Source organism: Megachile rotundata, chromosome 2 (genome assembly GCF_050947335.1).
Source record: "Megachile rotundata isolate GNS110a chromosome 2, iyMegRotu1, whole genome shotgun sequence".
NCBI classification, from domain to species: domain Eukaryota; kingdom Metazoa; phylum Arthropoda; class Insecta; order Hymenoptera; family Megachilidae; genus Megachile; species Megachile rotundata.
Genome location: NC_134984.1, coordinates 12,296,026 through 12,322,206, shown reverse-complemented (window position 1 = coordinate 12,322,206; position 26,181 = coordinate 12,296,026). Strand labels below are relative to the sequence as shown.

General features: G+C 36.5%; 3 protein-coding genes across 6 annotated transcripts in view; 2 read left to right on the top strand and 1 right to left on the bottom strand.

Moving 5' to 3' along the window:
• The first annotated feature begins 1,592 nt into the window (after positions 1-1,592).
• Positions 1,593-9,807, top strand: Hb (hunchback). Of its 3 annotated transcripts, none has more exons than XM_003699156.3 (4): positions 1,593-1,875; positions 4,865-5,017; positions 5,370-5,734; positions 6,250-9,807. In XM_003699156.3, the coding sequence occupies exons 2-4, from the start codon at positions 4,874-4,876 to the stop codon at positions 7,799-7,801; spliced, it is 2,061 nt and encodes a 686-aa protein (XP_003699204.1). In that variant the 5' UTR covers positions 1,593-1,875; positions 4,865-4,873; the 3' UTR covers positions 7,802-9,807. The 3 variants fall into 3 exon arrangements, with proteins under 3 accessions (XP_003699204.1, XP_076398109.1, XP_076398110.1); XM_076541994.1 differs by lacking the exon at positions 1,593-1,875 and adding an exon at positions 4,422-4,538; XM_076541995.1 differs by lacking the exon at positions 1,593-1,875 and adding an exon at positions 4,448-4,804.
• A 138-nt stretch (positions 9,808-9,945) lies between these two features.
• Positions 9,946-25,164, top strand: LOC100878163 (adenylate cyclase type 10). Its single transcript, XM_076542004.1, has 29 exons — positions 9,946-10,075; positions 10,133-10,409; positions 11,317-11,451; positions 11,510-11,721; positions 11,832-11,991; positions 12,068-12,168; positions 12,224-12,360; positions 12,683-12,891; positions 13,195-13,301; positions 13,828-13,952; positions 14,029-14,161; positions 14,224-14,367; positions 14,711-14,917; positions 15,430-15,704; positions 18,854-19,134; positions 20,028-20,163; positions 20,226-20,383; positions 20,610-20,833; positions 21,662-21,845; positions 21,972-22,160; positions 22,241-22,432; positions 22,507-22,748; positions 22,803-23,059; positions 23,132-23,252; positions 23,323-23,506; positions 23,562-23,646; positions 23,702-23,798; positions 24,475-24,756; positions 24,869-25,164. The coding sequence occupies exons 1-29, from the start codon at positions 9,992-9,994 to the stop codon at positions 25,022-25,024; spliced, it is 5,094 nt and encodes a 1,697-aa protein (XP_076398119.1). The 5' UTR covers positions 9,946-9,991; the 3' UTR covers positions 25,025-25,164.
• Positions 25,115-26,181, bottom strand: part of Cda5 (Chitin deacetylase-like 5) — a 59,228-nt gene continuing 58,161 nt past the window's right edge. For both annotated transcript variants that reach the window (XM_012281276.2, XM_012281216.2), the window contains exon 16: positions 25,115-26,124. In XM_012281276.2, the coding sequence (XP_012136666.1) occupies positions 25,960-26,124 (165 nt within the window). In that variant the 3' untranslated portion in view covers positions 25,115-25,959. The remainder of the gene's footprint in view (positions 26,125-26,181) is intronic.

Below are 26,181 nucleotides of genomic sequence, written 5' to 3'. Positions count from 1 at the left end.
TAACTCTGTTATTGGAAACACGTTGAATCTATTATTCCAATTAGTTATTCACTTTGTTTATTCCTACGGGCTTAATTTAACTCCACGTTCAATTCAATGCTTTAAAATTTTATTGGCGGTGTTCTGGAAGATTAATCCAATTACTGTTATGACCACTTTTTGAAACTAGGCAACGCTAAAAATTTTTGGGAATGTTTCTAGTCTCGAGAAGTACGTGGAAAAAGTTTTTTCCGTGCAACGGTAAAAGGGTTAAATCTTAGAAAATGCAGAAACAGTTAGAAGTCCATGTGTCCTTGTTTCCCCCATTTTTTCCTCTACAGTCAGTGTAGCGTAACTGTAAAAGCATCGTAAACGGTTCCGTTCGTCGGAAAAGAAGATTAGAGAGAAAGGGTTGAAGGGGATTTTTTGATGCAGCCTTTATGGTGGCTTCCAGATTTTTTCCTCCCCCGCCCAACGTTCGAAAGGGTTAAAGGACGATTTATAGTGTCCCCTGTACCTGTTGAAAGGACTTCGGACCTTCCAGGACACGCTTTGCATGTTCTTACACCGAGAATCTGTTAGTCATCAAATTTTAAGCGTTTCTTGTTCCTCCTCCCGTTTTCTTTTCCCCCTTGGCTTACTAAAATAGTAAGAAAACCTTGGAAGTTTCTCCTTCATTTTCCGTCATTTCGAACTTAATGGTTTTGCTGGATGTTTTTCAGGGATGAAAGGGTGCGATCTGTCGGCGGAGAGAAAGCAGACTTTCGGTGGAAAAAGGGTGCGCGATCGCTCCAATTACTTTTACTATTTTAGTACTTTTAAATTTAGTTTTAACGGGGAATAGTTTATGGAATAATTAATTATGAAGGTTTTTGACGGTACAAATTTTTGCGATGGACAACAAACTCCCTGTAAACTGGCAGTGTGAGTCTCCTGTATCGAAAAGCTTAAATTACAGAAAATAAATTACAATACTGACTCTGTTGTTAAAATACAGACACTTTTTCTCTACATCTAATTTTGCAAAATTTACTAATTAATTTATACCGACGATTAGCTCTTAAATACATAATGTTGCGGTATAGTTATATTTTTACTACTGTTTTAAAATATATCATGAGTGACAGAAGTGCAACATATTTATATTTTTAGTATATCCGAGGGATATCTGTTCTGAATTGTACCAACTAATAAAATATGAAATGTATTGAAAAAGTATTAAAATGAGGTCTCCTTATTTTTACAAAAAAATTTAAGGGTTAACTCTGCGATACATGCCTTTGAAATTGCGTAAAATTGAATTATTAAATAAATTAAACAGTTTAAACTGTATGTGACTTAACTTCTTGAGGAGGGATGATCCCACCACGCACAGAAAGGCGGGACAAGTTTCACTCCCCAAAAGAGTTAAACGAGATCTTAACTCCGAAGACTTCGAATTTCGATCGCGATCTTAATATTTAAAGCGTAACTATAATTTGCGAAAGGGAATGATGTCCGCAAGGGTGGGGTAATTCAAAAACGTTCTATGAATCCCGAGGACACGGCCTTCGCTGTGATTGGACAAAGCGAGTTGGCCGAAAGGGAGAGGGTAACTGCCCCTCGACTCGATCCACAAATAAAGCTGGTATTTCACTTTGGGTCCTAGGACGTTGTCAGTCGACCTCGGGCATTCATTCGCTTCTGAAGTCCGGGTCAAAGAACAAGGGACAATTTCGCCTGTTTCCTTTAATCGTAACGAGCTGTCGGTCAGAAGTCGCGCGATCGCGAGTTACTTGACTTGTGTTTTTTTTTTTGTGGACTGTGGATCATCCTGTTTATGTGTGTGCACTCTGTACGGAACCAACCGGAAGGAAGTTTGCGAAACTGGAGGAAGCAGGACATCCCCGTCTCGAGGTTCGTACTGTCTGTAAATACGGAGTGAACTTGACATTCATAACAAATTGACAGATTGTAGAATGAGTTTTATCGATTTTTGATAAGCGTAATCTTTGGTTCGGTCAACTTTTGGAAAATCTAATGTGTGGATTTTTTTGAATTTAGATAACGGTGTTATTTAAAAAAGTTAGATACAAGATTATTCTTTCTTTTGTAAGTTACGTTGTCAGATAAATTGTGTTTAATTGTCGTGGTTCAATGATGTTTATATTATATAGGAAAATTTAATTGATTAGTTTTAATTTAATTTTATTAGCTTGATAAGAGGACGAAATTTAATAGCAAAGATACTGGTAGAATAACACTCATACATATAATGTTATACAATTTAAATGAAAATAGAATTTGTTATGGATGTAAAATAGAATTTATTATGGAAGTTAAATAGAATTTCTCATGAAGTCTTAACAGTAGAATAAGAAGTCTTATTTCTTTAAATAATTAGTGAAGAATGTAAAATAAATTAGTATACTCATTTCTTATTTGCATAAATTTGACACAAGTTTTGATAAAAGTATCTCAGAATTTTGAATATCAAATGAATTACCGGCGGTCCAACAAATTAGACAAATTTCTACAATAAATCATACAAAAATATTGAAAACTATTTCTAATATTTCTATAATTATCTTCGCGACAGTTAAACAAACTTGACCAACAAAATACTTAAATTTATTTAAACAAATTCTACCGTAAATCGATCAAATTGATAAGAGTCGAAGATCGAGAACATTGCCGATCGATGATCAATTTTTTTCTCTTTTTTTTTTACGAATTTCTCTGTGTTTTCACAATTTCGATCATGTGTTTTTTTCGCGTTCTTCCTTTGTTTATTTATCGTGAATCATAAAAATTATTAACCGTTGGACTTTTGAGTTTTTATCGAGAAGCAACATCGTTCAAGAATTTATCGACTTTTCTATCGAGGTATATTACTCGAAACTCGATCGTAGTTTAGTTTTCTGTCCGCGTGTTTCAAAAAGTGTCGATTGACATCGCTCGCGAATCTGCAAAGAAACAAACATGGAAATTTAATATGGCGGCTGCGAGAATATTTTGATGAAAATATACACACTTTTTATTTTTATTTATTATTAAATATTTGACTATTCATCTCGATTTGCTAACAATTTTATATTTCTTCGTTTAAGGGTTAATTATTCAATCACTAATATTTTTCAAAAACTTTAATTTTAGCTTATTTAGTTTTCACAGAATTCCAAATATTTGTTCTCCAATTTTATAAATGAATTTTTCCATTTGATCTAATCTTTGCCTTCACATTTTCTCTAAAGTTTTGAGGGTACAATCGATACTTTTTATTCTGTAATTAACGTATGAACAGCTAACGTGTAAAATTAATCTCGGGATAATGTTTCTCAATTTTTTGATTTGCCGGTTTTCTATCGTTCTCTTTCCTCCCTTGAGAAGCTAGATTCCCCGGGACAAATTCTCGATATACACGTTTCCTCTACCGTAAGGTTTTCATTATTTACTGTTGTGATTGTGGCTTTGGAATTTCGAAAGACTGGGGCTTCCTTCGACCTTTGCCAAAGTCTTTTTTCTCCTTGCTCGAACGAGCACGGAGTTTCGCTTTAATCGACTCGTAAACGTCCTTACTATGGAATGCGAGCGTTTGTACGTTTACCAAAAGAATTCTTCTACAAATCCTTCTTAGAATATTTCAAACTTTCAAATATTATTGTCTCTACGAGAAAATAAATTGAAAATAGTTGCGCAATTACGGTCACGGAAAATAACAATTTAGATCTGGCAGAAGGGTGCAAAGGAATCCTTTGAAGAACTTCTCAAAAACGTCATAAAAGAGGTAAATTCAAGACGGTTAGCGAAGCAAATTTGCATACAGCGTAATTACAGCCTTAGGGATAATAGTTTCCAGGAGGAAGACGCTGTCCGTTGTTACAAGGGTTGTTTCCATCCGATTCCGTAGCAGGACCGTCGCAAAGAGGAAAAACTGTCGTTGAAATTTTATTTATGACCAGCACCGTGTTCGTTCACCGGCTACGCGAACAATGAGATTATTTCTCAGAAGTCAAAAGCGGGATCTCCCAAAACCCGGTTTGTCAGCGGGACATCAAAACCGTGCTCTACTTGAATAAACGAGTAGACCTTAACCCTTGGTACCATTCCTCAAACCAGCAATTAGAACAATAAATTTTCCTGCATTCTCTCGGTGGATCCTAATTTCAAATCAGCCCTACACAAATTTTTATTGTTTAATTACCGTTGCTCGGGACACTCTATTGTTCATCATTTTAGAAATAATTTCAACGTTACACAAATTCTTTCGATACAAATTTCAAGAATTAAAAAACTGCAATCGATATCGATCTTTCAGGAGTTTTAGATAGAATCTCGAGTGATATCTTTGAAATATATCGTTGAACGTCTCCAGAAAAAATTCAAAGTAAAGACAAAATGTGCCAAATCGATTGTTTTCGCGCAGCAAACGGTGATTGGCGGTTTGATATAAATATTGACGATAACGAAGGACACCCGAGACCTTTTCGATCGAAACAATTACGTAGATAGTTCGTTCTGAGCTTCGAATAAATTAGTAGGGCCATTTTGTGTGTACACTTTGAGCGAGCAGTATGACGGCAGAGAAATTTTGTGGAACCATTTTGGCCGGGATTTGCTTTTAGAATAGTTCGCAGGTTATATTTGTCGCGGCCGAACCCTTGTTCGTGGAAATTCGTATTACCAGTGAATACTTAACCCTTTTTGACCTCGCATTGTTAGTTTCAAACTTTCCACCTGTTTCCCGGGAAAATTTTCAATCATTCGTGAAGTTTTACGTCTGCTACGAAATGTTTTCATACATTGAGTTAATTTTTGAATTAACTATTTTAATTAATTATGACATGTAAGATGGAGTTAGATTAAGGAGATTAAGGGTGTTTTATTCATTGTTGATTTTTTGTAGAGTGCCAAGATGAGAGGCAACTGGGATACGGCGGAACCTTTGGTACACGCGCCGAATCAGCAACGGCAGCAGCGACAAACTGTCGTTGAAGAGCAGAGGCATCCCCTCCATTCACCAACCACGCCCGCTTGGGGTATCACCGATAGAATCGTGGTGAGTAATCGTTCCAACCCCTCCACGATCTTCTCTTATTCTCCCCCTCTCTCGCTCTTTTAACTTATTCACCCTCTCGTCTTCACCCTACCCTCTCCCTTCCTTGTTTTTTTCATCCCCCAACACCCTTCTTTATTTCTTTCACTGTTTCATCCCTTCCCGATACACAACATGTCGTCTCAATGGAGACTCTTCCACACATGCCAAAAAGAAACTCTTCTTCGTGATTACGATGAAGGAGATGATGAAAATTATTTAAGGAGATGATGAAGATTATTTAAGGAGATGATGAAGATTATTTAAGGAGACGATAAAGTACAAAATGATATTAACGCAAACATTTTATTCACAGAAGGAGGAACCGTCGGAGGATAAAAACAACGACTCAGGAGTATCCCCTGATTATTACACCAGCAACTCTGCGTCGCCCAGAAGCAGGAGATCTTCTTCAACGGCAAACTGTAGTTTGTCGCCAGGAAGTGCGACCTCGCAGGATTCGAACACTATGCACTGCGGCGCGTTCGACTACAGTCCGCAAAGCATGTTCAAGAATTGCGACTCGCCGGTCGATTACAACAGGAATCCATCGATGGACGATCATCAGGCGGAGAGGGCGATGGACGTCGCTTCCAGCACGACGAAACCGCCCAACGGAGATGTCGAGTACGGTCCAGATTCTTTCCAGTGTCCCATTTGCGCTTACACTTCGTTGAACAGGTAGGCTTTGTTTTCACGGCTCGAAATAATGTGATTAGGTTAGAGTAGGTGGGAGGATTTCGGCACTCTGAGGATATTTATCTGATAACTTAGTTTCTTGTTCTCTAATACAATCTGTTATTACCAAGCTAGATTATCTAATCTATTAATTTTATCTATCTAATTTATGAACCCCTTCCTGTACTTTGACGAGTCTCACTCGTGACGCACTTACAGCTCAAATGTGACAAACCATACTCAAACTTTGAACATTCTCCAATTTGAAATTTAGATCCAACTATAAGTTGCATTATGAAGGATACCTGAATATAAAATACAACATTTTAATTTTCTTTGTTCATTTTAATGTTATTTGACTGACGCATCTGTTAAATAAATGGCACGAGAAGGGGTTAATACATTTTCAAACATAACAATAATTAGTAATCCTACTCCATCGCGCTATCTTATCACTGATAATACTAACACATCCTTCCACTTTCTCTAGCAATGTACTGAATCGTATTGTACCCTAGGTTAAAGTTCTCGGAACACCTAACGACGCATTGCGGCTCACAATGCGACACGGCAGAATTCGTAAAAACGGTTCTCAATCAGTTGACGCCAGGTGCCCCGCAGGACGAGAACAGGTCCACGCCACCTCAGGGCGAACGATCCGAGCAACTAGAAGAGCTGGAAGAAGCCGACGAGCCAGGGCTTCGAGTTCCCCGAGTGAATTCTCAGGGCAAAGTGAAGACCTTCAGATGCAAGCAGTGTAATTTTGTGGCCATCACCAAACTGGAGTTCTGGGAACACAGTCGCGGCCATATCAAAGCGGAGAAATTATTGACCTGTCCAAAGTGTCCTTTCGTGACGGAGTACAAACATCACCTGGAGTACCATTTGAGGAACCACTTTGGCTCGAAACCGTTCAAGTGCGACAAGTGTTCGTACTCGTGTGTGAATAAATCGATGTTGAACAGCCACTTGAAATCGCATTCGAACGTCTATCAGTACAGATGCGCTAACTGCTCCTACGCCACCAAGTACTGCCATTCACTGAAGCTGCATTTGCGCAAATACTCCCATCAGCCTGCGATGGTGTTGAACGCCGACGGTTCACCGAACCCGTTGCCCATCATAGACGTGTACGGAACTCGGCGAGGTCCGAAGCAGAAGTCTGTCAAACCCATCCAGGAGGACACCAACCAAAACAGCAACATCGTCGTCTCGAACAATAACTCGCAGATTTCACTGCCGTCTCCTCACATGGTAGTCGCCTCGCAGATCTCTCCAGTCAATTATTGCTTGCCGATCAACTCGATGAATGGCTTGAACGGTGCGAACGGCTTGAACGGGGTAGTGTCCAACCGCTCGGTGATGGCTTTCCCGTACAACCAGATATTCCCCGCATATCCGATGGCCCACGTGCCCACGTTCGACGAGAACAACGTCGAGAAACACCTGGACAGAATCCGAGCGAACGTTTTGGTGGACTTCACGAAGATCGACGTCGACAGCGCTATGCCCGAGGAGGTACCGCAGGATCTGGACTCCAAGTGTTTCGAGTCGATCAAAGCATGCGACGAGTCGAACAAGCCGGCCAACGACATCTCCAAGAACGACGCTTCAATGACTGTGATGGAGGTCCAGGACGAGGTGACGGATCTGAAAGTTACGCCACTGGATCTCAGTAAACCCACCACTCCTAACAACGTTCAGAGCAAACCAATGACGAAATTGACTGGCACCAGCCGACGCAAGGGAAGAGCCGTCAAGTTGGAGCGCCGAGTGATCGAAGAAGATACTGATGATGAACAGCAACCGGAGCCCGAAGAGTTGTACGAGACTACGGTCCTCGCCAGTCCTGGCTCACGGGATGAAAAGGACAATGGCGGACGAAACAGCAGTCTCGGTAGCGAGTTCACTTGTCAGTACTGCGAGATCTCCTTCGGCAACGTGGTGATGTACACCGTGCACATGGGATACCATGGCTACAAGGATCCCTACACCTGCAACATGTGCGGCCATCAGTGCACCGATAAGGTGTCCTTCTTCTTGCACATCGCCAGGTCAAAACACTCATAAAGACTCAGGTTGAACTCAGGTAAATTGAAGTGGATTATAACGTACCTTGACAGTGTGTGAATATTTTTAAGGTAGTGCTGGAGAACATGATGGTTGTCGCATGGATGACAACTGGGCTTCTCCTTTTCCTAAGTATGTACTTTAATCTCCTGTAAAAATTATTAGTACATAAGCATATATACATAAATATATATAAACATATATATTATATTTTGATAGATATTTAGGTAACGTGTGATATGTGATTTACCGAGGATCTCGATCGAGCGTACAAATATTGTGATTTCGCTGAGGCAGCTTTACTGGGACCGAAGAGTAATTTTCGAGCTGAGTGAAATCATTCGCTATGTTGAATATTTTTACACTTTTATAACATTTTGCTATATATACGTACATATATAGATATATTATAAATGAACACGGAGAATGGTATTTTACTCAGCTCCGAACTTATTTTTAGGTCCCGGTATCTTTTCGGTCGAGATTCGATTAAGTTAGTTAATACTTAAGCTAGATGTAAGTAAAACACGTCAATTAAGAAACTCATATTGATAGTTAAGTAAGAATGAGACGAAGATTCGGTGGAGAAGATGAGGGGATCGAAGTAGAACTTGTGATGAGAATTTTCTCGATTCTAGTCAAGAAAAAGTACCGAGGCGGGCGCTTTGAGTGTCGCTGGTGCTCGGTGTGCAATTCAAAATTTAAAGATAATTGAAGCTTGGTTATTGTGTCTGAAAGCACTGATATCCCTATAAGTATTTCCATAGTGTTTCCACAAGTTCTCGAGGATCATGTTTTCCTTCGTTCGCGTTCGGAAATTGTCGACTTTTAAAAATTTCGAGAGGCCTTAACTTCAACGCGTTCTTAATCTATCATTTTGCAATTTGACTATGTTCTTAATATTTTTTTTTTTGGTTTTTCGTTTCTTCCCTTTTTATGTTCATTTACTGTACAATTTTACAAAGTACTCGAGACTATTTCTGTTTTTATACGTTCACGTTTACTTTTTCTTTTTTTTTTTGAGAACGAGGTGACGAGAAGTTTGGCCTGTTAAGTCGATTTCTTGCAAATTATTTTTTTATTTCTTTTAATTCGAACAATGACAATATCTATTAACACGTTTTGTTTGAGGTTGAAATTTGAAATTTTACGAGTTTGAAATTTCAAACAACGTGTTAATAGAATATTAACCCTATCATTTAAAAAATTTATTGCATTTACTTTCGCCTTCAAAATTGTGACCGAAAAAGCAGTATCAGTATTTTTAGGGTCAATATTTAGAATTTTGTTCAATTTTATTTTAAAATCCTTTAACATTGACTTATTTAGTACGTTTTCAGTTTCTCCGAGTTTTAGCGAGAAAAATTTTTTTTTATCGAACGAAGGAAAACGCTCATTTTTCAATTTTCATGAAAAGCAGAAGGACTCGTCCATATTTTTTTAACACGAGAAAAAGAGAATTGAGAGAGTTGATTACGAAGGATCACAGTTTATTTTCGTTGAAAATGTCCGATCAATGATGCACGAAACAAGTATGAGACGTTTCTTATGGCGATGTTTTTCTCACGGCTCGTGAAATGATAATAAATCCACGTTTATAGCGGGGAAAAAATCAATATAAGACTGATGATGAAAAGTCTGAGGAGTTTCGTTTGTTCACTGAATTGGGCTAGTAACTGGTTTCGCAATATGATACTTTATTTTACTTCTCTTTTCGATTATTCTCTTTTTTTCTTTCATTTGATAGATCTTTCGGTTCTCGTAAGAAAGAACGTTCATTTTCTTTTTCCAGTTGTTTACAAATGTAGTATTGCGAACATGTACTCGATGTGAACAGAACGATGTGAAAAAAAAATATGACCTTACGTTTGACTTTCGACTATTATGGCGAACCGACCAAGAAACCTTGTTCCTATTAACTATAGCATAGTTTACTTTAAGTACTGTAATATTCCGACATTCCTCCTTTGCAAATGTAATCAAAAAATACATAAGTATTTATGTAATCTGTATTCATTAATTACCCTATACTTCTATTTTCCATCAAACTAAAAATAAGAATTTTTTAAATATTATTTCGATTGACGATCGTGTGTTAATATTTCGTATACGATGCAATCTTCATGCAATGTTAAGAAAGAGACTGAAAGGTAATATAATCGTAATATATTCGTTTGAAGAACAAATAAAATGTATTCAGACGAAGAGAAAACCGCGTGGACGCCAGACATAGTTGGTCCAATATACAAATCCGATAATATTACGTTGAGAGAGGTTAGCAATCCGCAATTTATCGCGTTTCCTTCCATAACAGTTAACCAAAATGTGTAGGTATTAATTTCCCATCGGGACGACAAGTGCACTCGAGTGATGGCTACCTTTGTCCCCGATGAACTCATATACGAACCTGACTTGACTAAAAAGAATTTTCGTAAATTCAATTCTGTCATTGCACTGATCGACGTTACTCGGCTCTTCGGCGTATACGAGAAGTACATCATGGCGAGCTATGGTGGCAGTATGGCTTTGTTTCAGTTACTCAATCGTTATATATCTATTATAATCATTGAAGTCTACTCTACTCATGGGGATGTGATCAAATTCTCTCGTAAGCGTATTTTTATTAAATAGTTGCATAAGTCAAACATATATTAATCAAATACACATATGAGACACATACATGAAATATACATATGAGATACATACATCAAATACACAAATGAGGCAGAAATTAAACAGACACATAAATCAAACATATAAATATAAAAATATAAAAGTCAGACACATACAACGAATACACACATCAGACATAAATTTAATAGACACATAAATCAAATATATTAATATACAAATATAAAAATCAGACACATATATCAAATACAAAAATCAGATATAAATTAAACAGACACATAAATCAAATATATTCATATATAAATATAAAAGTCAGACACATATAACAAATACATAAATCAGACATTAATTAAACAGACACATAAATCAAATATATTAATATACAAATATAAAAGTCAGACACATATATCAAATACACAAATGAGACAGAAATTAAACAGACACATAAATCAAATATATTCATATACAAATAGAAAAGTCAGACACATATATCAAATACACTAATGAGACATAAATTAAACAGTTACATAAATCAAATATACAAACATATAAATATATAAATCAGATACATATATCAAATACACAAATGAGACAGAAATTAAACAGACACATAAATCAAATATATTAATATACAAATATAAAAATCAGACACATATAACAAATACACACATCAGACATAAATTAAACAGACACATAAATCAAATATACAAGTCAGACATATATAAAATACACTAATGAGACATAAATTAAACAGTTACATAAATCAAATATACAATCATATAAACGAATAAATCAGACACATAAATCAAATGCACAATAAAATTACATAAACCAGATTTATTTAAACATCAAAACCTTAAAAAAGAAAATTTTAATAATCATAGAGGATGGATTACTGGTAATATGGAAAGTGAACAGGAACGAATACGTGTCAAGAATGGTGTACAACGTAATATTATGCGGGCAGAGGATTCAGGAGACCGTTACAGGGTTAGAGGACAAAGCGCTCGTTCCAAAGGGTAGGACAAATATCAAACGCGTACGATCAAATAGTAAATAATTAATTGTGAATGGCAGTGGATATCGCAGTCGCGTGTGGAGAGGTGACATTCTCTGTAATTGGTAACGAATCTGCTAGACACTACGTGGTCGGAGGTTCTCCGATCGAAGCGCTCCAATATGCCAGAAAAATTTGTTTACCAGGAGACTTAGTGTTGTCCTCCAGTGCTTGGGAATTTTGCGCTCCTTCTCAATACGAGTATGTTATCAAGGATTCGAGCAATGTCAAGGTACAGTAGGATGTTAGTATGTTAAGGTACAGTAGGGTGTTAGTATGTCAAAGTACGGTACTCTCGTTATATGGCCGGAGTTCGTTTTTCGTACGGAATCTTTTTAACAGATCATCAAAGTGCTTGGACCGCCTGTGGAAGTTCCAGAGAAGCACGTAGTGATTATAGATGAGCAGCAGGAACCTTCCATCACGACCGAGCGATTGTCAGATGTCATCTCGATTTCAGAATCGTCTTCACACTCTAACGTGGAAGGGTTACAATACCGGGGTGACTAAATAATCACCGACGTTCTGTTTACGTGCGAACGTCGTATTTAGGTTTTAATCTGATTTTAGATTTTTAGATTTTAATGTATATTTAGCGAGAATTTCTGTGATCGACGCGTATCGACGACGTCTCGGCTCGTTCTTGAGGACTTACATGCTGAAACCGGTGTTGACGGAGGTACGAATTTTCCAAACATCAACGTAAACAGAATTGTTGAGAGTTTTGCTTGTAGGTCGACAGCGGAGAGTCTTTGGAATATTTGACGGAAACCAGGAAAATTACTGCGGTCGCTGTTAATATCGTTCCGTCTAAGAGTTCCATTTATGAATTGATATCACTGGTCGACGAACTGTTTAAGATCATTATGAGGTATTTTTGATATATATTTCAAACCTTGCGCAATTTCAATTTGTCAGATAACCAGACTTTAACACTAAAACTACCAAACCGGTCAAATGACCGCTTCACAAGTTTCTTATTACAAGATATATATTTTACAAGTACATTCCTTGAAATCAGCATTGATTTACATCAAAGTAAAGAATAAATGTGTGTACTAATTTATGTTTCGTCGTTTGTTTATTTATGTTTTAACTTCATTTTTAATTTCAAATTATATGTCGGTAGGTTTAGTGTTGAAGATTAAGATAACTATTTCATTTGATAGGAACGAGTTTTTATTTTGTTGCAGCGTGATTGAACAATATTTTGGTTGCATCGCTACTGTAAATTTTTACGATAGGGATATACTGTTTAATTTGATGTACGGCGTGAGGGAGTACAGTACCTGGGCGGAAAACGAACCAAACGCGGAGTACGCGTTGCATTCTGCTTTGCAGATAATGAACAACGCGAAATGTGTTCCTGGTGTTAAGGCTATTTCGATCGGCGTGTCGACTGGTATATTCTCTGGTTACTTTATTTAATGCAGATTAACTTTTTGGACTCCTATGTCGAGTGTGGCTCGACGTCACTTTTCTCTTGGATCTTATAAATAATTCGGATAAATAGATTGGTTCAATATATATATTTTCATTAATTTACTACTTATAATAAATGAAAAATGTATTTGTCACATACTCGAACTGTTACAATACACTTGATGGAGGAACCCTTTCTTGATCTATTTTGTAAATAAAAGAGTTGCTAGGTAAAAGAAATTAAGGAGTGTAAAGAGTTAAAAAACTTGGTTATTTCTGATAGGAATGGCATTTTGTGGCGTGGTTGGTCACATCGTCAGGAGACAGTACATGATTTTTGGTACACCGATCGATAAAGCTATTTCTTTGATGAAGATTTCGTACAATAAGGTTTGTATTGCTTTTATAAAGCGGTTTGATGTAATAAAATTTCATATTAAATTACTTAATTTTATATTATTTCAGCTAGTATTATTTAGTATTTTTAGTACTATTGTTTGTATTGCTTTTATACACTTTAAGCCAATCGGATTTCAAATTGTATTATTATTATCTCGACTGCTATTATTTATTATTTTTTCTACTATTATTAACAGAAATATTTAATACAAATCTTTCTTCTAAATTTTTAATATATCTTTTAAAATTGTTCAACTACGATTTTGTCACATTCGTTGTCACATTCGTTGTCACATTCTTTAATACATTCTTTGTCACATTCGTTGTCACATTCTTTATTACATTTTTTGTCACATTCGTTGTCACATTCTTTATTACATTCTTTGTCACATTCGTTGTCACATTCTTTATTACATTCTTTGTCACATTCGTTGTCACATTCTTTGTCACATTTTCAAACTATCACAAGAATATCCGACTTTCATTATATCTGCAGAATTTGAATTTACCATTTTAGATATCTTGCGACTACGAAGCCTACGCAGACAGTTCTTTAAGCAAAAACAACTTCCGTTCGCGGGGGATGAAAACATTATCCAGATTCGGAAGGTGCTTCGTCTACGAATACATTGAAGCATACACGTAATATATTACGTACCTTTCTTTCCAACAATGCTGAATTGTCCTATTAAAGAATTGTCCTGATTGTTGTATTTAGAAAAGACGAATCCAGATCGAACCTCGAGTATTGTTACCCGATTCTTGATCGATTCCAAGAAATCGAGTACTTCAAGGATATTATGGATGATATTGGTGTGGAAGGACGAAGCTACTCTGGAATGCTTATCGAGGTTTGGCTTGTATTATCAAAAATTAATTATTGATTTAATTAATATGTGTATAATGATCTTAGGGTGCTGAGAGGTCCGGTAAATCGAGATTGCTTGATGCATTCGTTACTATTGTTCGGAATAGGCAAATTCAGGTTATTGCGCTACATTTGCATCGTTCTTATACTGAGAAAGCGTATGCAGTGCTGCACCACGTGTTTCTGCAAGTGAGGATAATGTATATTCTTAAATTTTTGAGGATGAAATCAGAATAGAGATAGCAGAAAATATTGGCAGAAAATATTGGCAGAAAGTATTAGCAGAAAATATTGGCAGAAAATATTAGCAGAAAATACTAGCAGAAAATATTGGCAAAAAATATTAGCAGCAAATATTAACAAACAATATTAGCAGAAAATATGAAATGATTTTTCTTGTAAAAAATAATAAGAATACTAAGAACTACTTCAATAAAGTTAAAATTTATTCTTCAGTTTCGAGTATATAAAATCATAAAAGCATTATAAAAGCATATTATATAAAAGTATATAAAATTGTATGTTTCTTTAGTTGTTTGATGCATCAGAATGTACGACGATCTACGACCGCGAGAAGGCTATAGGAAACAAATTGTCCGACATTTTGAAGCCGGAGGATTTCTGTTACTTAAACTGCATCATGCGCGTTCAGTTTCCTCTTTCCAAAAGTTACTGCGAGGAAACGGACTGGAAACGTCACACCAAAACCATTGAAATTTTTGAGAAAGTGTTGCAGAAAGTTAGTTATCGTTTATTCTTACCTATTACAATTAAAATCTATTCTCAACCCCTTGCCGTACAATTTATTTCTCAGATGCGTCAGTCAAAACTAACTATTCATAGGTATAATATTTAAATAAATAGAAAAATTAAAATGTTGTAAATATTTTATAATCAGCGATCTTTGATAATGAAAATTATAGTTGGACCTAAATTTTAAGTTGAAGAGTATTAAGAATTTTAGTAAGATTTGTTATATTTGAGCTGTGAGTGCGTTACGAGTGAGACTCGTCAAAGTACGACAAGGGGTTAACTATTCATAGATTACTTTTAGCGAGTACAATTCATCGTTCATTCTTAGCTACTATAATTATCGTTCATCCTTAGCTAGTATAATTATTGTTCACTCTTAGCTAGTATAATTACTGTTCACTCCTAGCTAGTATAATTATTGTTCACTCTTAGCTACTATAATTATCGTTCATTTTTATCTACTATTTATCCTTTCATTTCATTTGAATTATTATTCAGATCAGCGGCCGAGTATGCATTCTCCTGGATGACGTGCAACACATGGATCTCTTATCCTGGCAGTTTTTCGCGGTCACTCTAAACAATATAAACGTGGTCCTAGTAATGACATTACAAGAACCACTGTCCTGGGATGATCTGACTCAAGTTGAAGCTGCCATTTGCCAAGATAAGAGACTGATGAACAGAACCTTACTCGGTATAGATTCTAAGTACGTCGCAGCGTTTGCTTGCCAGTTCTTGAACGTCAGTGCGGTTCCGAAGAGTCTCGAGAGGTAAAAAGACTTTCATATTCGCTACTATTATTTTTCTCATTACATTGCTGTTGCGGTGAGGGAGAAATTAGGGATTCAGACGAGTGTGGTATAGTAGAGTAAATTTGAAGATTCAGAGGGTATCGTAGGGTAAATTTCAAGATTCTGAGGGTTTCAGTGTTGTAGGGTAAATTTCAAGATTTAAGGGGTTCTAAGATTGCAGGATAAATCTGAGGATGCAAGGAGCCCTAATACTACAGAGCTTTGAGAATTCAAGGGATTTCAATATCGTAGGGTAAATTTCAAGATTCAAGAGGTTTTAATGTAGCAGGACGAATTAAAAGATTTAAGGGGTTCTCTTACTACAGAGTTTTAAAGATTCAGAGGGTTGCAGTATACTAGAGTAAATTTGAAGATCCTGGAGGTTCCAGTGTCGTAGGGTTACAAATAGTGCAGTTTTTTTTTCTTTCATTAAAATACACTTCAGATCCAAAACGGCCCTATATGCGTTGTCTTTATTAAATATAAATATAAACTCTTTTGACAGAATAAGAAAAGATAAAAAAGAATAGAAAGAATTGCGTATACATAGGAACTTTTGGGTACAGTCAGGTAATACATATCTAGCTCAACTTAGCCCTAACTAAATACATAATAATAGTAAACATTGTTCTACATAAACATATTTGCACATGAAAAATTACCTAAACAAAGTATAACTAAATAACACTATCTGTACAATCGCAGCCTTATATTATTTTTAATAAGAAAAGCATCTGTAATTCTTAAATCTGTAATATTTGGTTTAATTAAGAAATTTCTTATCTTATAAGGTAAAGAGAGCTTACAGCACTTAAATACTACAGTTTATGGACTAAAAAATCGGCGTCCATTTAGCGGCGAAACGTGTGAACTAAAATTAAAAAATGAGGATCCGAACACGCATATAAGGAAAATAAAAAAATGAATATTTCGGCACTTTGGCGACGTAGTATGGATCCTGAGGCATTTAGAAACAAATTTCTATTAGGGTTTGATGCGTTTTGATGCCTAATAAAGCCAGAAAATCGATTTTTGTCGAATTCGGTTCAAAACGGAACAGGTGGCGCCATCTAGCGGCGAGCGACGGAACTACGAAAAACTAAAATTTCTATTTTCTCCGAAATTAGGCAACTTTACGTATTTCTGAGGGTCAGAAATTGTTTTGTGACCTGTCTAGAACCTATATAAAGCCACAAGAACCTCCTCAGGGCGCTAGTAAAGAAAATAAAAAAATAGGTCAAAACATGGACTAAAAAATTGGCGTCCATCTAGCGGTGGAAGTTGGAACTACAAAAATATAAAAATACGATTTTCTCGAAAATTAGCAAACTTTGAGTACTTCTGAGACTGAGAAAGTGTTATGTGATCGCACTAGAAGTATAATAATGCAATAAAAGTTTCCCAACGGCTTTAATAAAGAAAATAAAAAAAATGTCATTTTATGGAGAAAATTTATGGCGCCATCTAGCGGCGAAACTGCGAACTAAACCGAAAAAACGTATGTCCGAACACGCGTTAAGGGGTCAAATAAAAATTGATTTTCTGGGCTTAATAGGCAAAAAAATGAATAACTTATTCAACAAACATTGCTTCAAAATGTCTAAAGAAGCATACTACGTCGTCAAAGTTGCGAAATATTACTTTTTATATTTTCCTTAAGGCGTGTTCGGACATACGTTTTTTCAGTTTAGTTCGCAGTTTCGCCGCTAGATGGCGCCACAAATTTTCTCCATAAAATGACATTTTTTTAATTTTCTTTATTAAAGCCTTTGGGAAACTTTTATTACATTATTTTGCTTCCAATGCGATCACATAACACTTTCTCAGTCTCAGAAGTACTCAAAGGTTGCTAATTTTCGAGAAAATCGCATTTTTATATTTTTGTAGTTCCAACTTTCACCGTTAGATGGACGCCAATTTTTTAGTCCATGTTTTGACCTATTTTTTTATTTTCTTTTCTAGCGCTCTAAGGAGGTTCTCGTGGCTTTATATAGGTTCTAGTGAGGTCACAGAACAATTTCTCACCCTCAGAAATACGTACAATTGCCTAATTTCGGAGAAAATCGAAATTTTAGTTTTTCGTAGTTCCGACACTCACCGCTAGATGGCGCCACATGTACCGTTTTCGACCGAATTCGACAAAAATTGATTTTCTGGCTTTATTAGGCATCAAAACGCGTCAAACCCTAATAGAAATTTGTTTCTAAATGCGTTAGGAACCATACTACGTCGCCAAAGTGCCGAAATATTGCACTTTGCATGCGCAGTAGAATTGACACAGGTGGCTCATGTACGTATCGGAATGCTGGCACAAAATAATTAATTACTCGCTATCCGAACATTATTCATGAACTTTTATGATTGAACCATGTAAATAATGCATTGCTGACCATTCTTCAATCATAAAAGTGCTCAAAATATATCCACAAAACGTGTAATTAATTTTTCAAAATGACCTCGTATATACCGTTTGTCACCATGGCTGTCCTTCGGTTATTAGTTAATAATTAATTAATTTCATTAAAAATCTGAACAAATATGATACTAGAACGTAGCTGAGGGATCGCTGAACATTCTTTTATAATAAAAGTGCATAAATTGTGTTTAGAAAATGTGTTATTAATTATTTCAAGTTAGCTCATGCGTACGATGTATTCCGCCGACTTCGTGTTGGCTATTAATTAATAACTAATTATTTACAATAAAAATGTGAACATATGTGATATGAGAAAGTAGCTAGGGAATCACTGAACATTCTTTAATCATAAAAGTTCATAGACTGTGCTTAGAAAGTGAGTAATTAACGATTTTGCATACTGAATTTGCTTGCGCTTATGTACTTGACTTTTCAACTTTTTTGTCCACGTTTTTCTCTTGCACCACTCAACCAATTCAACCGGATGACACGGTTGACTATTTTCGCAATAGCCTGAAATTTACTCGCTCGCTCAACATTGTTAGCTTACGCGCGGAGCGCCTCAATCAAACAGACCTAGTCATAGGCTAAATTTCAAGATTCGGAGACTTTCACGATTCGTATGACAAATTTATAGATTTAAGGGGGTAGAAATTCAAAAATTTGTATATGCTACAAATGTTGAATACTAACAACATCAAAATTCGTTCAGAGTCCTTCAAAAGCGCGGTAAGACCACAATCGGCTGGTGCGAGACATTCCTGATATCCACCCTCCAAGTCCACGCTCTGACTTTCATGACAATAACTCCATCGCAAGCTAAAAAGTACGACCTCGTTTTCCCCGAGAGTTCTATGTTGGTTAAAATACCAGCGTATCTGACACCCGAAGAAGTTGCACCACCCTTACACTGGACGCAGATGAGTTCTTTAAACGTGTGCATAACGTCTGACAGGCCGATTGGATTCATCGCCTCGAATCGTGACATCACAGGTAATTTCTTTAATACATCATCTATCTTGAAAAAAAATAAATGTATACTTATTTAAAGACTTCTTATTGAAAGAAGATAAATGTATACTTATTTAAAGACTTCTTATTGAAAGAAGATAAATGTATACTCATTTAAAGACTTCTTAATGAAAGAAGATAAATGTATAATTATTTAAAGACTTCTTATTGAAAGAAGATAAATGTATACTTATTTAAATACTTCTTATTGAAAGAAGATAAATGTATACTCATTTAAAGACTTCTTATTGAAAGAAGATAAATGTATACTTATTTAAATACTTCTTATTGAAAGAAGATAAATGTATACTTATTTAAAGACTTCTTATTGAAAGAAGATAAATGTATACTTATTTAAAGACTTCTTAATGAAAGAAGATAAATGTATACTTATTTAAAGACTTCTTAATGAAAGAAGATAAATGTATACTTATTTAAAGACTTCTTATTGAAAGAAGATAAATGTATAATTATTTAAAGACTTCTTATTGAAAGAAGATAAATGTATACTTATTTAAAGACCTCTTATTGAAAGAAGATAAATGTATACTTATTTAAAGACTTCTTATTGAAAGAAGATAAATGTATACTTATTTAAAGACTTCTTATTGAAAGAAGATAAATGTATACTTATTTAAATACTTCTTATTGAAAGGAGATAAATGTATACTTATTTAAAGACCTCTTATTGAAAGAAGATAAATGTATAATTATTTAAAGACTTCTTATTGAAAGAAGATAAATGTATACTCATTTAAAGACTTCTTATTGAAAGAAGATAAAAGTATACTTATTTAAAGACCTCTTAATGAAAGAAGATAAATGTATAATTATTTCGTTAAAGATCATAGATGATTTTGTTAATCGTTTGTCAGGTCTGAGAATCGACATCTACAACAGAATGAATTCGTACGAGCAAGACTTCATCAAGTGCGCCTCAGTGATAGGTGCAGTGTTCCTCCGCCACACAGTTGAAAGCGTCATGGTCAATTCCGCTCCATTGTACACCAGAAAAGGAAGGTATAACCAATACTTGAAAAAACTAATATGATTATTGTACAAATCTTCCGCATCACAGCCGTGGCAGAGATGATAAAACTGAGAATTCTACAGTGCGCTTTGATCCAAAGGAAATACTTCCACTCCGACGATTCTGTGTACTATCTATTCAAAAAGCACAAAACCTTCAGTAACATGCATCATTTGGTGACCTGTGACTGCCAGTCATCACGTTAGTTGATAATAATTACTTAAACTTTGGGTATATTTGACGAGTGAGACTCGTCATCTGTTTACTTTGGCGAAGTTACGATCGACAAGTCTTACACGTCATTTGAATTTAAGAAGACTTTTACATATTAATCCATATAGCGACAAATTAAATCCGTCCCATAACAATCTTCAAATAATTCAGTACTCAAAGGGTTAAAAGAACAGTCAAGGTCTTTATGAATTAGGTAGCATGATGGACAAGTCCTTGCCACCGTACGCTGATTGCAAGGTATTAGAGTTCACGATAAACTCTTATCGCAAGCTGCTTTACGACATTTTACCACCGCATGAGAAAGAGGACTATCATACTCGAGCTGTGACTTATTTCGAACGGGAAGCTCGGAGGTGCAGCACTTGTGGCGGTGGCAGCTTCTTTTCGCTGTTCGCGACTGAGGAGGCGACTCAATTGGTAAAACTGTCTTTTTTAATTTTTCATTGAATTGATTTCACTCGTATGTTAGTCGGAACTAACTATTACTGCGTATTATTAAATATTATTGCGGTATTATTGACCTTTTAAGAATGATACGTTCTGTATGAAGTATACGTTCCGCCATTTTGGATTTTCATTATAGACGCAAATGGTCGACCACGTATTCAGTGGTCATTTAATGCTCGACATATAAGTTTACATACAAAAAACTTTTTTAAAGCAAAGAGTTATTTCTAGAGTCAATTCTGTTTGAAGTATACGGTCGGCCATTTTGGTTTTTCATTATAGATGCAAAGGCTCGACCATGTGTTCAGTGGTCGTTTAATGCTCGACAATTAAGTTTACATACAAAAAACTTTTTTAGAGCAAAGAGTTAATTCTAGAGTCAATTCTGTATGAAGTATACGGTCGGCCATTTTGGTTTTTCATTATAGACTTAAATGCTCAACCACATATTCAATGGTCGTTTAATGCTCGACAGTCAAGTTTACATACAAAAAACTTTTTTAGAGCAAAGAGTTAATTCTAGAGTCAATTCTATTTGAAGTATACGGTCGGCCATTTTGGATTTTCATTATATTCGTAAATCCTCAACCACATATTCAATGGTCGTTTAATGCTCGACAGTCAAGTTTACATGCAAAAAATCTTTTTTAGAGCGAAGAGTTAATTCTAGAGTCAATTCTGTATGAAGTATACGTTCCGCCATTTTGGATTTTCATTATAGACTTAAATCCTCAACCACATGTTCAGTGGTCGTTTAATGCTCGACAATTAAGTTTACATTCAAAAAATCTTTTTCAGAGCGAAGAGTCAATTCCAGCGACCAGCACGATGCTCCACAGAAAAATATCATCCTGGAATCGATCGGAGAGGTTCCGCATAGAATCGCGGCGAAGCATCTTCATAGCAGAAAACGACGCGGACAAGAAGCGTGATAACCGCATTCGAAGGATTTCCATTCTACCTGCCCACTCGGATGACGAAGGTAATTTAAATTTTGTGCAGATACTCGCAAGTGTCCTTTAGTATTATCAGGATTTATAATATAATATTATGTGTCCTCTAATTTAATATTATGTTCTGATACTATTAACTGTCCTCTATTTATCAGATTACATAAAAGACCTACCTAGCTACATGAAAAAGCAGAGACAAGATCAAAGTTTCCTGAAACCGTCGTTCTTCAACTTATGGGAGCGTCGTTTAAAAGACTTCACCTACATAAATTACCGGAACTGTCGTTGCAACGAAGTGATCAACTTCGTCTTTTGGAAACTGCATTACCACGTTGAGCGCAGCAGTAACGTCTCGCGTTTTGAACGTCGAAACAGATACGTCGAGATACTAATTGGATATTTGTTAATCACGTTCGTTTCGCAGGAGATATCGATAAACTGACGAAGTGTATGATAGAGTATACGGCTGGTTTGATCCTGACTGCTCAACCGTTGTTCGCGATCAAGTTCCTCACATCCGCCAACGCGAAAATCGAAGCCTTGAAGAAGAAGGAGCACCTGGTTCTCGAAGTTCCAAATTGGATCACCGATAGAGGGAAAATTCTGATTCTAATGGGTAACTATTAAATTATTATTGATGGGATAATTCAATATTATTTTAACTTTATATTTATCGTCTTCCATATCCAGGGGACGGGTACCTCGCCTACGGAAATTATTCTCAGGCACGTAAGTTTTATACGGAGGCAGTGTCACTACGCATCCAATCGTTCCATTCGGGCAAAGCAGTTTGCTACAAAACGGTAATTGAGTCGGTGAAACGCAGATTGCACGGGTTTCCCGCTTACAACCTCGGTAAAATCACTGGCAAGCAGGCGTTGCACAACTTGGAAGTAGCTGTGTATTTACATCGATTGGCCGTCGTTTACATGGTCCGTGATCCAGTCATTTAGAAAATAATCTTTTAAAGGGTAATTTTTTAACAGTTTGAGAGGGAAGCCAAGGTAGCGAAGGTGACGATTCTGGACAGCATTCGAGCCGCCTTCGAATCTGCGGGCGGTTTCATACAGAAAGGGATCATATACTTGACGGCGTTGCAGATCTTTCGTCAATTCGAGGGCCAGGAATTTATCGAGCCGTTGGAAAAGTTGATGTCGGTTGTCATTGAGGAGACGGCTCAGTGGAGGACTCCGGAGGCGTTTGTCGTTGCGGCTAAAATCTTTGTGACCATGTACAACACTAGGTATCAGTAATTACAAATTAATTCTTGAATAGACGTCTTAGATTACATAGATTTCAATGTTCTTTCCACCAGAATATTGCAGGGCAAGATAAAAGAAACTATACAGATCGGAATTAAAATATGCAAAATATGCACTACCTTGCACGTCACCCACATAAAGCTAACCGTTCTGCCATCACTGATCGAATTAATGGTAGCTATTTTCGTACACTCATCTTCATGTTCCGTGATCAAGAAGTCATCACATAAGGATTCTCTTTCAGCTATGGACGAAGCGTTTGAACGAAGCGGCCGATTTATTGAAGGAACTTTACTACACAGCCAAAGAAGACACCGATTACTCTGCCATAACTTGGTACTATGCTCTCTGTCTACAATGCAGCTTGGACGCTTCCATGGTTGTCGAATCCTACGAAACTTGTTCCAGATTCTATCAAAGCTTTTTCAGTAAGAATGCTTAAGAATTTTTAACGATGAAATGAAAACTATTTTTTGAAATCAGATAGCAAGTCGAGAAGCTGCGTTTTACGGGATCCTCAGAGCTTGTGCCGTTTGACTACCTGTTTAGCCATCTGGCAATTACGGATGTAAGTACAAGTTGCAGATATAATTATTCAAATATTTATGTGTAAATGGGTGTAGGAGAATGGTTGTCAATGAAATTCTGGTGCTGGATGTCGAAGAGTATACTGAGGGAATTGATGCTAACAAATTTTCACAGATTATTAGTTGCGTTAAGGTAAAATTTCATTGTTGGACAGGTTAAGTGGATATAACTATTAATGGTGGTCAAGTTGACATAACTATTAATGGTGGTCAAGTAGACATATCTATTAATGGTGGTCAAATGGACATAACTATTAATGGTGGTCAAGTAGACATAACTATTAATGGTGGTCAAGTAGACATAACTATTAATGGTGGTCAAGTTGACATAACTATTAATGGTGGTCAAATGGACATATCTATTAATGGTGGTCAAATGGACATAACTATTAATGATCGTCAAATAGAAATATCTATTAATGGTGGTCAAGTAGACATAACTATTAATGGTGGTCAAGTAGACATAACTATTAATGGTGGTCCAATAGACATATCTATTAATGGTGGTCAAGTAGACATAACTATTAATGGTGGTCAAGTTGACATAATTATTAATGGTGGTCAAGCAGACATAACTATTAATGGTGGTCAAGTAGACATATCTATTAATGGTGGTCAAGTAGACATAACTATTAATGGTGATCAAGTTGACATAACTATTAATGGTGGTCAAGTAGACATAACTATTAATGGTGGTCCAGTGGACATAACTATTAATGATGGTCAACTGGACATAACTATGTTGTCCACATAACTATTAATATCCATAAACGAATTTCCATTTGTTTATTTTATTATAAATGTCACAGGCTCTCGAATGTTATCTGCTAATACTGAAACGTCGAATTACGATAAAAAAGTCAAGCGACCTCTTCGATCGAGTGCAGAACGTGCAGACAATCATAAAAACTCTCCGAGATGTTGCCGATCAAGCCAAATTCGTTTACCCCTTCCTGTACTTTATGGAGGCGTACATGGAGCTTCTTCGAGGTCGAAAAGGATCCGCTCAAAATTATTTGAACAAGGCTCATAAGTGGGCCGCGCACCAGCAGAACAAATTTATGCTGGCTTGGATCGAGCAAAATAAGAGGGTAATCGATTTGAGAACAGGGGTTAAATATTTGAAATATCAAAGATTTATTGAAGTTATAATTCTCAATACTGCGGGAATAATGTAAGGTAAGGTTGATGTTGAAATTGTAGACGTGGAAGGAGGCGAACTACAACAATATGGCGCAGTACTGGGCGGAACACGTGGGTGCAGAGGACGCGATTCGTTGGCAGGAGATCCACAAGTTTGGTGTGAGTGCTTGGTCGACGATACTGTTTCCTCTTCCAGTTCCAGACTCGAATATTTGAATATTCGAATATTGTTCGTAGGATTGCGTTGAATAAATATAAGTCGTAGAAAGTAATTTATGAATAAGGAACTACAGTACATATAACTAATTAGAAATTGTAGCGAAATATTTATTGATTAAAGGCGTATTACAGTTTCACGTTCTAAGAAGTATACACGACGATCCCCTCGTGTGCACGATAGTGCCTCGTTAAATAAAACACTCGATACTTTCGGTTCGTTGTCGTTCTGCTGAACCTCCAGATCGACCTAAGGAAATCTCGCGACCGACGATATGCTTTTGCACACCCACGACAATGATACCTCATATGCTTAATTAAATTCGTCTATCTTCGAATTTGACCGAGTACGCCAAGGATACGTTTCGAGCTAAACGAAGGAAGTAAAAGAGGGAAGGACCGATTCCTCCATCTTGAATACGAAGAATCGATCGATCTCGGTTTCGCGATTAATATATTATTTACCATTGTTTTTTTTTCATATAAAATCCGCGTTCTATATTCTCGCATCACGTTCACTAGGATCGAACGAAACGATGCTCGTCCTTGTTTGAATTTGAACCATTTCCGTGTCACACAGTTCTGAAAATCCTGACACGTTCATTCCGTGACCGACGTACATTAATATAATATACAATCAGCAGATGCGAAACTTCTTTCACCTCAACGCCAATAATTGTCTAATCTGATCCAGCGACAGTTTCATGCTAAACAACCTCGATGACCCACCACGTGGCGATCGTTCCTTCGCAACTCTACTTTTCAAAAGGAAGGAAGATTTCGTGTTAGATTTCGTTGGCGTACTCGGCCTGGTTACATTCCGTTCGACGTGGCTAATAATGACGGGGATTTGAATCGAATCGCTCGCGGAAAACGTCTCGTCTCCTTTTGTGGCTGGGTGGGCCTCGATCGCACGGAACGTCGACGTTTCTCGATCATTCGTGCGTGTCGACGTCGTTGTCGATGCGACTGCTTCGTATTCCTGTCTTGCCCGTCCAAGGATAGATGTCCGGACACGTTTGACACGTCTTCATGTACCTCACTCCGCTCTTGTGCCACAGATTACAGACTTTCGCGTTGTTGCATTTCTTTGGCCGGTCCTGTAACAACGTGCCATTAAAATTAAGCGGTTCATCAATTTCTTGTACTCTTCATAA

Excerpts from the sequence above, each read along its gene's own strand:
- Hb (XM_076541994.1), top strand. Across the intron at positions 5,018-5,369 it reads GTATCACCGATAGAATCGTG|AAGGAGGAACCGTCGGAGGA; the intron begins GTGAGTAATCGT and ends TTTTATTCACAG. Across the intron at positions 5,735-6,249 it reads GCTTACACTTCGTTGAACAG|GTTAAAGTTCTCGGAACACC; the intron begins GTAGGCTTTGTT and ends ATTGTACCCTAG.
- LOC100878163 (XM_076542004.1), top strand. The coding sequence starts at position 9,992 with ATGTATTCAGACGAAGAGAAAACCGCGTGGACGCCAGACATAGTTGGT. Across the intron at positions 21,846-21,971 it reads TGCCCACTCGGATGACGAAG|ATTACATAAAAGACCTACCT; the intron begins GTAATTTAAATT and ends TCTATTTATCAG. Across the intron at positions 22,161-22,240 it reads TTACCACGTTGAGCGCAGCA|GAGATATCGATAAACTGACG; the intron begins GTAACGTCTCGC and ends TTCGTTTCGCAG.